This window comes from Lathamus discolor, chromosome 11 (genome assembly GCF_037157495.1).
Source record: "Lathamus discolor isolate bLatDis1 chromosome 11, bLatDis1.hap1, whole genome shotgun sequence".
Taxonomy (NCBI): Eukaryota; Metazoa; Chordata; class Aves; order Psittaciformes; family Psittacidae; genus Lathamus; species Lathamus discolor.
The window spans coordinates 1,306,487-1,318,621 of NC_088894.1; the positions used below are offsets into that span (position 1 = coordinate 1,306,487).

General features: G+C 45.7%; 1 protein-coding gene across 4 annotated transcripts in view; it reads left to right on the plus strand.

Annotated features, from left to right (window-relative positions):
* The first annotated feature begins 2,468 nt into the window (after positions 1-2,468).
* Positions 2,469-12,135, plus strand: part of RTEL1 (regulator of telomere elongation helicase 1) — a 41,170-nt gene continuing 31,503 nt past the window's right edge. For all 4 annotated transcript variants that reach the window (XM_065691752.1, XM_065691753.1, XM_065691756.1 and 1 more), the window contains exons 1-14: positions 2,469-2,529; positions 2,803-2,920; positions 3,815-4,004; positions 4,388-4,481; positions 5,386-5,467; positions 5,687-5,747; positions 5,971-6,046; positions 6,723-6,807; positions 7,255-7,320; positions 7,831-7,984; positions 8,537-8,575; positions 9,215-9,293; positions 9,930-10,027; positions 10,716-10,771. In XM_065691752.1, the coding sequence (XP_065547824.1) occupies positions 2,819-2,920; positions 3,815-4,004; positions 4,388-4,481; positions 5,386-5,467; positions 5,687-5,747; positions 5,971-6,046; positions 6,723-6,807; positions 7,255-7,320; positions 7,831-7,984; positions 8,537-8,575; positions 9,215-9,293; positions 9,930-10,027; positions 10,716-10,771 (1,182 nt within the window). In that variant the 5' untranslated portion in view covers positions 2,469-2,529; positions 2,803-2,818. The remainder of the gene's footprint in view (positions 2,530-2,802; positions 2,921-3,814; positions 4,005-4,387; positions 4,482-5,385; positions 5,468-5,686; positions 5,748-5,970; positions 6,047-6,722; positions 6,808-7,254; positions 7,321-7,830; positions 7,985-8,536; positions 8,576-9,214; positions 9,294-9,929; positions 10,028-10,715; positions 10,772-12,135) is intronic.

The following is a 12,135-nucleotide window of genomic DNA, read 5'->3' on the forward strand; positions in this document are numbered from 1 at the left end:
AGTTTCCCCTGTTCTCAGAAGGAACTGGCACATGGTGCTGACGAAGCCTCACCGATGCCGATGCTGCAGCCCTGGTCACCTAAGGTAAGTGGTGCAGAGAAGAACCCTCCCGGAGGGTAAGGAGCACTCAGCCGGCGCTGAGTCACGTTTGCTGCTGGACACCGGTGTGTTGCTGACTCACACTGCCTCTTTGGGTCTGGTAACCTTCCAGCTCGCCTCTCACAGAGGTAACGCTGCTTCAATCGTCACTTAAATACGTTAAAATAATCTGATGTGACACACTACGGTGTTATCCTTCAATGAAGGAAAGGGGCATTCACAGGAAATAATGACAGAGTGTTCCATGTATTTAGGAGCTTTAAACCTTTATCCTCCACTACAAATACCTCATCCCACGCTCTCACTTTACAACCTTTACAAAGCCGTTTCTTTTGCAGCTTCATCTCACGCACCTGGTGTCAAGTTAAAGAGTCCACAGGCAGAAACAGGAGCAAAATCAGCTGTCACGTTCTGCATGGAGCGCCAGGAAGATCCAGAGGAATAACTCGGTGCTCTCAAGCCCAGCTGCTACAGTTAAAGGCAGTTTGCAATCCGGGCAAGTTCAGCTCAAGGCGCTTAAAGGCTGGTGACCCAACAGCAACATCCATAAGCTCCCCTATCCCAACACCTGCAATGTCCCAGAAGTTTGAGAACAGATTCCATATATTCCTTTCAATAGTTATTTTTCTTTAGATATCAGAACACTCCTACATAGGAACAAGCTGTGCAGCTCGCTGGGAATAAATGCATCTTCAAGTTAGCATAAAACAAGCCACGTCCTGGTCTACATCTATGTGGTCACCATCGAACGGTGTGAGATGCAGTAATAGAATCATAGAATAGTCAGGGTTGGAAAGGACCTGAAGATCATTCAGTTCCAACCCCCCTGCCATGGGCAGGGACACCTCACACTAAACCATCCCACCCAAGGCTTCATCCAACCTGGCCTTGAAAACTGCCAGGGATGGAGCATTCACAACCTCCCTGGGCAACCCATTCCAGTGCCTCACCACCCTAACAGGAAAGAATTTCCTCCTGAGATCCAATCTAAACTTCCCCTGTTTCAGTTTGAACCCGTTACCCGTTGTCCTGTCACTACAGTCCCTAATGAAGAGTCCATCCCTGCATCTCTATAGGCCCCCTTCAGGTACTGGAAGCTGCTCTGAGGTCTCCACGCAGCCTTCTCTTCTCCAGGCTGAACAGCCCCAACTTCCTCAGCCTGTCTTCATACGGGAGGTGCTCCAGCCCCTGAGCATCCTTGTGGCCTCCTCTGGACTTGTTCCAACATTTCCATGTCCTTTTTATGTTGAGGACACCAGAACTGCACACAATGCTCCAGGTGAGATCTCACAAGTAATAGAAAGTACATAGAGATGCGCGTATTTTGTCTTCGTGTCTTCCTCATCTAACTGCATACGATGGGGTTTGGGGAAGCCAACGGCGACCCATTTATTAAAACCCTTTTGCGTTTTCACCAGCCCAGAGCAGCTCAGGGCTCACCACAACACATCCGGAACCAGCAACTGAAATACCGATGCGGCTGCTCCCGGCCTCGACACCGCATGGGAGCTGAAAGCTGCAAGAATCACATTGAGGGAAAGCATGGAACAAAGGGGCTGCACATTCACCCCTAACAAGAGCCATTGTTCTGAATGCAGATGCTACAAGGCTCAGTGTTAAGGACACAGAAACCCTTGTACCTTCCAAGCTGAGTTTCAACAACGAACGCTGCAGTGCTTTGCCTCCTCCTTAGGCAGCAGTGCTGAAGGGCAGCAACGCGCAGCACAAAGCACAGCAGTGACCTGGAGACAAATCCTGGTCAGGGCACTGCTGGTCACTCATCCCACTTGAGCCGTTCTGAAGAGAGACGCTCCAGGGGCCCAAACAGGGCAGAAAGGCTTTAGGAACCATGGAATGGTTTAGGCTGGAAAGGACCTTAAAGCTCCTCCAGCTCCAACCCCTGCCACGGGCAGGGACCCCTTCCACTGGAGCAGCTTGCTCCAAGCCCCTGTGTCCAACCTGGCCTTGAGCACTGCCAGGGATGGGGCAGCCACAGCTTCTCTGGGCACCCTGTGCCAGCGCCTCAGCACCCTCACAGGGAAGAGCTTCTGCCATAGATCCAACCTAGATCTCCCTTGTTTCAGTCTGAACCCATCATCCCTTGTCCTGTCACTCCAGTCCCTGATGGAGAGCCCCTCTCCAGCATCCTTGCAGCCGCTTTGCTGCTTTTAGCAACCAAAACGCCAATCCTCTGTCTCTGCTGACCCCCCCGGACTCGCTCCCCTCCTGCCCGGTGCCGCTCGGGCCTCCACAACAGCAGCTCCAACCCCCAGCTCCCCGCCGCCATGCTGGGCCCCGCCGCCGCACCCCATCTCCATGGCAACGCCGCAGCTCTCGCGAGAGCGGCCGACGGAACATAAGTTCTCGCGTGAGGCGGCAGGAAGCGGCCACGTGATCTTGGCGGGAGGCTTGCGAACGGCGGAGCGGGAGGTGAGCGCTCGTTGCGTCCGACGGGGCGGGCGGGGGGCCCGCATGAGCGCCGCCCCGGAGCGGCGCGGGGGGCCCTCGGTGACGGGCGCCGGGTGCCTGTGAGGCTCCCGCCCGGGTCCACCGGGGCCGTCCCGAAACACGAGATGAAGACGCGGTCTTTGGGTGTTTTGTCGTGCACACGAACCACACCCCCCCCCCCCGGTCCCGGTCCCGGTTTCTCGCTCTGCGCCCCCCCGCGGGGCAGGGTGAACCGCGGGTCCCGCTGCCTTGCAGGTGCTCCCAGGGCAGCATGCCCAGGATAAAGCTGAACGGCATCACGGTGGACTTCCCCTTCCAGCCCTATGCCTGCCAGGAAGCCTACATGGCCAAGGTGCTGGAGTGCCTGCAGAAGGTGAGCACGCCCTGTGGCAGTTTGGTTCCGTTGCTCGCGGTGTTCCGTTTCCAACCACAACAAATAACGTCTCTAAAAGGACGTCGTCACAATTTGCTTTTCCTCTGGCCAAGTTCTCGCTGACCTTCTTTTACCTCCGTTTTACTCTTTAGTTACTGAAACCCAGATGTATGCAGATGGCACTCACTGGAAGCGCAGATGGGATGCTTCTGCCTCACTTAGGAAGCAAAGCAAGCAGCCCTTGTGCTCACACAGCTTGTGCTTTGCTCCCTGGCGTTTCATAGGATCACAGAATCCTCAAGTCCCAGGTTGGAAAGGACCTCGGAGGTCATCTGGTCCAACCTTGCTGGGAAAAGCGTGACCTAGGCCAGATGTCCCAGCACCCTGTCCATTTGAATCCTAAAAGTGTCCAACACTGGGGAATCTACCGCTTCCCTAGGGAGGTTATTATTATTCCAGTGACCGATTGTCTCAGTGTGAGAAGTTCCTCTAGTATCCAACCAGGATCTCTTCAGGAGTAACCTGTGCCCATGACCCCTCCTCCATTGACTCCCTGCAAAAAGGGAATCTCCATTTTTGTAGCCACCCTTTAAATGCTGGAACATGCAATAAGGCCCCCCCCGAGCCTTTTCTGCTCTAGTCTGAAAAAGCTCAGCTCTCTCAGCCTTTCCTCACGTGGCTGCCCAGTCCTTGGATCAGGTCATCCCCACGGTTGCTCTCCCTTCCGAAGTGTCCTCTTCCCCACTCAGTTTGGTACCATTGCAAACATCATCAGGCTACACTTGATCCCAGCATCCGGATCACTGTGTATCATGGTTTAAACCCAGGTGATAACTAAGTACCACTGTGAATCTCTGAGTTACTCAGTTACTCCCTTTTTGTTTTCTCTTCAAGAAGGTAAATGGTGTCTTGGAGAGCCCCACAGGCACAGGGAAGACCCTTTGCCTGCTGTGTTCCACCCTGGCTTGGCAGGAGCACTATAAAGATGCCATCTCAGCCCGCAAGATTGCGCAGCGACTGAGTGGGGTGGAACTCTTCCCAGAGTCATCCTGGGGCAACGTTGCCCCCGATGATGATATCTCAAGTAAGTGGTGTCATTCTCATCCTCAGCAGGGGCCATGCAGGAATGTTAATGAACATTTGCATTTATCTATCTTCTGTAATAACTGTGTGCTTGTAAAAGCCATGGAGCTGTTGTTTAGCAGCTGAAGCACAGCTTCATCATTCCATAGTTTTTAAGTGTTCTTATGTGGTTTTGGTTGTTTCTTAGAACATTAGAAACTCATTCAGCTCATTTTTTGTGTGTGAATAGTTAGGTGACAGAATTTCTTGCTGCCTCTACCAGCCAAGCTGTTACCATAGTACCAGCTGGGAAAGGAAGCTAATAATATCTAATAATATCTCCAGTTCTTCTTCCGGTGTTAATAATGGTTTTCTGCCTTTTTTTTTCTCTCCACTTTTTGGCAGCTTATTACACTGACGTCCCTAAAATAATTTATGCCTCCAGAACTCACTCCCAACTTACACAGGTCATTAACGAGTTAAAGAACACAGTCTACAGGTAAATATGATTTAGGATAATGTTCCTATTCAAAGACGAGGTGGAGAAACCCATCTGATTTAGCTATTGTTTCGGTTTATGTGGCTGCATGTATGAAAAAATGATCCCCAGTGAAATGGAGCTCTCTTAATGTGCGTGTGTAGGACCTGGATTTCGGTGTTGTTGGGTTTGGGTTTTTCCACAGCTTCTCTTATTTCCTTTAAACGTAGAATTGCCTGAATTTGGTCTGGTTTTGGTTCTTTGCACATTTAGTTCTAACTTACCTTTTTTCTTTCCCTGGGGCGTTTCTTTAAGGCAGTGGGAAGCCTTTGCAAAACCTCATTCCTTAGGCTGATGTCGATCTATGGAGAACTCCGTGGCTTTGCTGTACCGATGTCTCAGTTTCCAGCCGTTGATGTACCAGTGTGTTGTCTGAGCTCTTTGAGCTGGCAGTAGTCATTTGTTTATGTGTTTCTTGTACAGATACAGCCTTGTAATAGGCAACAAAAACCCATTGCAAATGTTCGTAGTGCATTAGTTCCTGTCATAACCTTACTCTGGAAATCTCAGCCAGCTTGAAGTAGCTTGTCAGGGGTGACGGGCCCCAGCTGATTGGCTCAACTGTCACGACAGAACCCAGATTTCAGAGTGAGTGACAGAAGCTGCTGCTCACTGCCTCCTGCTGTAAACTGCTGCTTGTTGCCACCCACTGCTACCAGGAGAAACGCAGTTCCATGAAGTCAGATAACGCACATAGCTGTTACAGACTAACTTACTGCTTCTGGTTCTCACCCTTGGTTTGGGCTCACTTACTTCTCCTGAACCTTTCACTTGTGATATATTCCACCCAATCTAGACACGTACAACTCTGGTTTTCTTTCTTGTCTGACTTTTACCTTCGGTTTTGTGCATTCTGTTTGAACAGGCCCAAGATGTGTGTTTTGGGTTCCAGAGACCAACTTTGCATCCATCCTGAAGTGAAGCGCATGGAGAACAACCACATGCAGGTGAGATCAGAGCTTATAAAGCATGAACAGTGAGGATGTGGAGGGGTCCTGTTGCAGAGAGCCTTACTTTTAGGGTGGGCAGAGGAACACATCATTTTAAAACGGAAGAACCATGATTAGCATTTATTCATTAACTGGTGTTACAGAAAACCGACAGCTCTTCACTCCTTAACATGCTTCAGGCTCTGCTAATCTTGTCTAAAATACATTGTTTTACAGATCTACATGTGCAAGAAAAAAGTGATGGCTCGTGCTTGTCATTTCTATAGCAATGTGGAAGGTGAGTTTGGTGTGGAAGTAAAGCCCTGCTTTTTGGAGAGGGAGAGATTTGCCTGGTGGGTACAGAAGTTTGGGTGAGTTTCTTGTGTGTGTGTGGTTTTTGCTCTATGTTGTTGCCTTTCAAGAATGAAATGCTGGGAAGTGGATGAGTGTGATGGTCAGGGAAACAAGAAGTCCTCTGGTCCCTTTACCTAAGCTTGTGGTTGTAACTTCATTTTTCACAGAAAAGAGTACAGAGAAAGATCTGATGAACTCAATCATGGATATCGAAGACTTGGTTAAGAAGGGAAGCAAGCTCAGGTGAATGATCCCCTCTGACATTTCTCCCCACTTCTGAAAATAGTGGAAACCATTCCTCTGCTCATTTTCATTAATACCTCGGTATGAACTTGGCAAACACTAAAGGAGTAGAACAGTGATGAGAGCAAAGTGAAGCAGATAAATATGGCACAGAGACAGCTTCCAACAAAATCAGGCATACACCAAACTTCTGTTGCTGCAGTTTTTGTCATACAGCCATTTATTTCAATCCTTGTTGTGTAAAGACTGAATCAGGTCAGAGTCAGGCTCACCAGTGTTTTACTTCTCACTTGAGCAGAGGCTACCGACATCAACTGCCGTGACAAAGGATACTGCAGTTCTGTTTCGGATCTGAGAGGACTGATTTGCTGGGATGGAATAGTTTAGTGCAGCATCTGCGTGTAGCCTAAAGGGGTGAAATGAAAATGCAGTAATGAAATGCCACTTTCCTCCATTTATTTATTCTTCCTTTGTTTTGTTGAGCTGCACGGATAGTATTTTCTATACTTTTGCTTCTGTGAATAGAGGTAACCACCTGCCCTAAAATTAGACATGCCAGCTTCAGCTCCTTAAGTTGATTGGAAACCCTTGAGCATATGAAATCCTGTGAATGTCGAATGCCCTCTTGATATTACTGCAAGTCTTACTTTATAGTTTGTACTTCTTTTTTAAACAGAGCTTGTCCTTATTATCTCTCTCGAAGCCTGAAGCAGCAAGCAGATATTATTTTTATGCCTTACAACTATTTGCTAGACTCAAAGGTAATGCATGTATTTGCTTTTAAATGCAGTTGTTCTTCTGTTTGCCTTATGTTGGCTTTTAGTGGGTGAGCTGTGAAGAACTGATGCGCAGTGAACCCATTATGGGCCATACTTCAAAACTAAGAAAGAATAAACTAAAAAGTTTTTTGCAGTATTCACATACCTGCCAAACAACAAAAGGCACCCCATTCTGCAAGGCTAATTCTATAAAACCACCAAGGCCTCAAGGAAAAACTGGAGGGAAAGAACTTCAGAGAACCCCACAAAATGGCATCCTCTGTGGTTCTGAAAGACCTGGGGTTTGATTAGTTTTGAAGTATGGCCCATAAAGAATAAACTTTTTCAGTAGAGTTTGGATATCTCTCTTGGAAGCAATTCCTGGCTTTGGGTGGGGGCTAGGGGGGAAGTTATTGCAATAAGGTGTCTCATTCCTTTTTTCATCTTCAGAGCCGCAAAGCGCACAACTTGGACCTGAGGGGGACTGTGGTGATACTTGATGAAGCTCACAATGTGGTGAGTTGTTTGTGGTCTGTTGCCATTTCTCAGGCTTCATCCAGAGAGAAGGGACCTTTGCCCTCTTGCAAACAGTCTGTAAAATCTGTGCTCAGCTCCTTGTTGTCAGTGTTCATTATCATGGACGTTTCTTGGTTCTGTGACAGTTAAAGCTTTGTAGTTAAATTCACAGTCCTTTGACACTACCATGACTTCTTACAAGGTGATAGTTTCCTCCTGAAGGTGGATCTCCACCTTTAGCACCTCATGAGGGTGCTGCTTGTCTTGTTTGGAGAGTTCTCTTCCAGGTGAAAGAAATCATGAAAGATCCATTCTTGAAGCTCAGCTGCATCAGCTGTTGAGTGCTGTGCATGGTGCTGCACTTTCGGTGTTCATAAAATGGCCTCTGGCCTGAGCTGGAGGTCAGAAATGAAATCAAGTTTGGTCATCGGGACTTCATCACCTGTGAAGCTGCGTGAGCATGGAGCACCCTGAGCACTCCAAATGATGCTTCTGTTCCTTATATTTCAGGAGAAGTTGTGCGAGGAGTCATCTTCTTTTGACTTGACACCTTACGATTTGGCTTCGGCAATAGATGCTGTCAATGTTGTACTGGAAGAACAAGCCAAAGTGGTTCAGCAGAATGAAGTAAATGCTGAGTTCAATATGGAGTTGGCCTCTTCAGGTGTGTTGTCAACCACAAACCATTGTTTCACTGGGATTATAGGTGTCGCTACCGAGAACTGGAAAGTAACTTTTCTGAGTGGCTTTGAGCTGAAAGAGGGAGATTAAATTAGATACTGCGAAAAAGGTCTTCACTATGAGGGTGCTGAGGAGCTGGCACAGGGTGCCCAGAGAAGCTGTGGCTGCCTCATCCCTGGCAGTGCTCAAGGCCAGGGTGGGCACAGGGGCTTGGAGCAAGCTGCTCCAGTGGAAGGGGTCCCTGCCCGGGGCAGGGGTTGGAACTGAATGAACTTTAAGGTCCCTTCCTGCCCAAACCATTGTTTTTAGGACATTCATTATTGTTTAGTTATCACTGCCAGACAAACATGAAAACATTTGGCCAAACAAATGTGACATAAGGGTCATGAAAGGGAACAGTGAGCAGAATACAGAATATGTTCTTCCATATACACAGTTCTAGCCTTCATATCCATACTTTTTGCAAAAGCATAAAGAAACTGGGAATGAAAGAGAAATGAAACATCCTCTTTGATATCTTTCCTTTCATCAACAGGCCTGAACATGGAACTTGAGGATATAGCAAAGATAAAGAGTAAGATTGTTTTCTGTGTCCTTGAAAATTGTTGTTGAAACCGTTTCAGAAGGCAAACAACTGTAAATTGGGTTCCTGTAGCATTTCTGCAGACATTGCTCATAACTGAATAATCCACGGAAGTTTAAGTTGTCTCTTTTGTTCTGAGCATGCTGTGGAATGTTTAATTATAGTATTTTCCCAAGAAGATGAGTGATGTAGCAGATGAATGCGTTGCTTCCTTTCTTGCTAGAAGTTCCCTTGGTTTCTGATGTTGGTGATGTGCTGCAATTGCATTAATTGCATCACTGCTGTAAGACCATGATGCTACTTATGTTAATAGCAAGAGCTCGAGCTGGCTCATGCTTACAAAGCATTTCTAAGAACAACTTTCTCCATCTATAGAGAAGAGTTTAACATTTAGCTGATGACTTGAGCTTATCCAAGAATTGAGGTCATGGAAGTTCTTGAAGTTAAATATGAATATGTAGAGGTGAGACCAAGGAAAGTGGTTCTGATTCGTTTACAGAATCAAGCAGCTGGGCTGCTGCCTTTGATAACAGCCTTAGTAATAAAGTGCATTTGAAAAAGCAGCTTGGATTTGTCCCAGAAATGAATTTCTGTGAATTCCATCTTTTTTCCCTTTTGGTTCTCTTAAAGAAATTCTTCTTCAGCTTGAAAGTGCCATTGATGCAGTGGAGCTGCCACCGAATGATAGTGGAGTCACCAAAGAGGGAAGGTAAATGTCTTCTTGTTAATGTAATTGTTAATATCCCTGACCCTGTGCAACTGAGTCAGCTGTTGGGATAGGCAGCACTACTGCAGTTTCTGGGAGTAGTGTTTCTTCAAGGCTCTGGGTTTCCTGAAATCCCCTTCCCGTTATAATCCTTATTTCTGGTGGAACTTCCTGTTTCAAGAGTGGAGAATCCCATGCTCTGTTTATAGCTGTCATGTATCCTGAGCTGGAAGAAGCCCCTCAGAGGCCTGCTTCCAGTTTTGCATCGTGATTTAAACAGAGTGCTGCAGTGATTTGGCTTGAGGTACCTCAGAGCTCTGTAAATCTATTTCTAACCTAAAGCATATTGTATGTTGTAGACAAAATAATGAAATAGCGTGAGATCTGTTTCTAAATTCATGTGTGTTGTAGAGAAATCGTGGTCGATGTGCAGGATGTGGTCAGTGCGCTTTGTTGCATCAATATTGTCTGCTATTTACAATCAAATACTTCTTTTTTCCTGTAAATTCTTCTTTCTCATGGAGACAAGAACAAGTTTTGCTATTAGATGGTGAAATTGTTGTCATAAAAGAGTAGCAGTGATTGTGCCCACTGTTATTTAGTCTTTTCCCATTTGTGCTTTTAATTTGTGCATTGCAGCTACATCTTTGACCTGTTTGCCAAGGCCCAAATAACATTCCAGACTAAATCCTCACTCCTGGATTCACTGGAGCAGATTTTGCAGTATCTTTCAGGCCGTAAGTGTGAATTTGATAGTTGGTTCAGACTTCTCTCTGTAATGCAGGGAAGTGGAATTCTGCATTGTTTGGGGAGACGAGGAGAAAGGCTTCTTAAAGATTTAAATGATAAAGCTTTTAAAAGCTAAAATCTGACCCTCAGGACCTGTGTCTTTTCATAAAGACTTGCTGTAAGGTTGGATTCTCATCATCAGTGTATTTTGCATGTTCTTTTAAGTGCTCCTCTGTAGTCACTGGCTTACTTGTGCTAGAAGCTCGGAAGTCATTGTAAAGGGCTGTTTATAGCAATGGCAAAGGTTAGTTTTGGCTCTCTGTATAAGTAGTCAGTTTTCTGTTCTATTTTAATGAGGCTAATGTTAGTTGTATGAGCTTTTGGAAGAGTAACTGAACAGTTCAAGTGTGCTTATCTCTCTTTTCTTTAGCTGCTTTCTACTTTTAATGTAGAAGAGTCTTAAGTTTATGTAATTGTCTTGGTGACAGCTTCCCAACACATCAGAGGCATGAAGCTGCCTTTGGAATGCCACTTTTAACATTTCTCATTGAATAATGGTGGAAAACTGGAAAGAATTTACTTGTTTCAGATATTTTCAAGTCATTGTATTCAGTGTTGTGCTGCTCAGATGAGGGATGGATATATACAAATGGATGTAGGTGTGTGTTGTAAAAGTAATTGTGTTACTCTCTCTAGGCCCTGGGATATTTGTCAATACATCTGGATTGCATAAACTCTTGGGTATTATCCAGGTAAATCATTAATGCTGCTTCTATATGCACCTGAAGGATGGAAGAATTGGTTTAAAAAGTATGGAAAGACATTGGATCCATTTTACTTTTGACTGTATGTACACTTGTGCAGTGATGGAAGACGGTGGGGTTTTGAGGAGAAAGCTGCTGCTTAATGGGATGTTCTACTTGGGTTTTACCCAGGTTGTTTTACAGTTCTGATATCCCTTTTGGAGATGCTCGATTTCAACTTGTCTGGTTTTAACCTCCACAAGGTGGAGCTGGCTTATGGAGCTGTTCACTTCCTAACAGCAATGTTTGGGAATACGAGAGCGTGTGGAATAACAGGACTGGCCAAAGGGAATAAAACCCAAACAAAGTATAATTCAAATGTATTTTATTCATTTCATTAAATAAGGAATGTGTAAAACAAGAACTTATGGCCACTTGTGGGTATCCTCATGGTGCCATCAGTCCTCTTCCTGGTATGCATCTGCAAAACATTGATTATGGGTCCCATAAAATCAGAAGGTACAATGGGCCAGTGGCCTGAAGTGCCCTCTGAAGCTGACTAAAGCTCTAAGATTCTTCAGTAAGTCTCAGAAAGGCAGTGAGGTTTGGACAGCTCAAAGTTCAAGCAAAAGAGCATCTCAGCCATAGTGTCACATACTGGAAAACTTGCTGGCCCTTGGGATTAAACTCACTATTCCCAGAATCGGCTGATTACAGAGCATCGTCTTGGCCTCGGTTACTGGGTGTCAGATTGAATTAGACCTTTTCCTGACGTTGAGTGAGACCTTCCCAAATACTTGTGGGTGTTTTTTGGATCAAAAAGATCTCTTCCCCCCCCCATCTTTAGGAAGTGGGTGATAATAAGGATGACACTTTAATGTGTGTTAATCATTGCTTTTCTGTCTTTGATTATTTCCTTTTTTTTTTTTTTTATTAAAAGTTGTCATTTAGCCACTGATGCAAGAAAATTCCATGGCATTAAAGTCTGGAATTTCTATAAAATAAAGTCTGTCTTGGCTGGCAATGTTCACTCTCTTTGTAGAGTGCTCTGATTTTGTTCTCCTCACTGGTAGCCTGCGTAATAGATCAGCTGCCAGCCTCTTTCAGAGATCCTTGATGACAAGAGAGATTTCTTCTGGAATACATGCTGCTTGCAAATGTAATCTGTGCTTCTAGGAAGCACTGGGATGTCAAAAGGTGAAAAACAATGGACACACAGGCAGGAGGAGAGTAAAATCTATTTAAAAGCAAAAATGAGCAAGAACGTACCAATTCACTTCATCTGAAAAGCATCCAGCTCTGCATTTGGCAGCAATAATTGAACTCATTCATTCCCTTTCTCAATATTCTTGCACGTATCAGTTGTTCAGTAT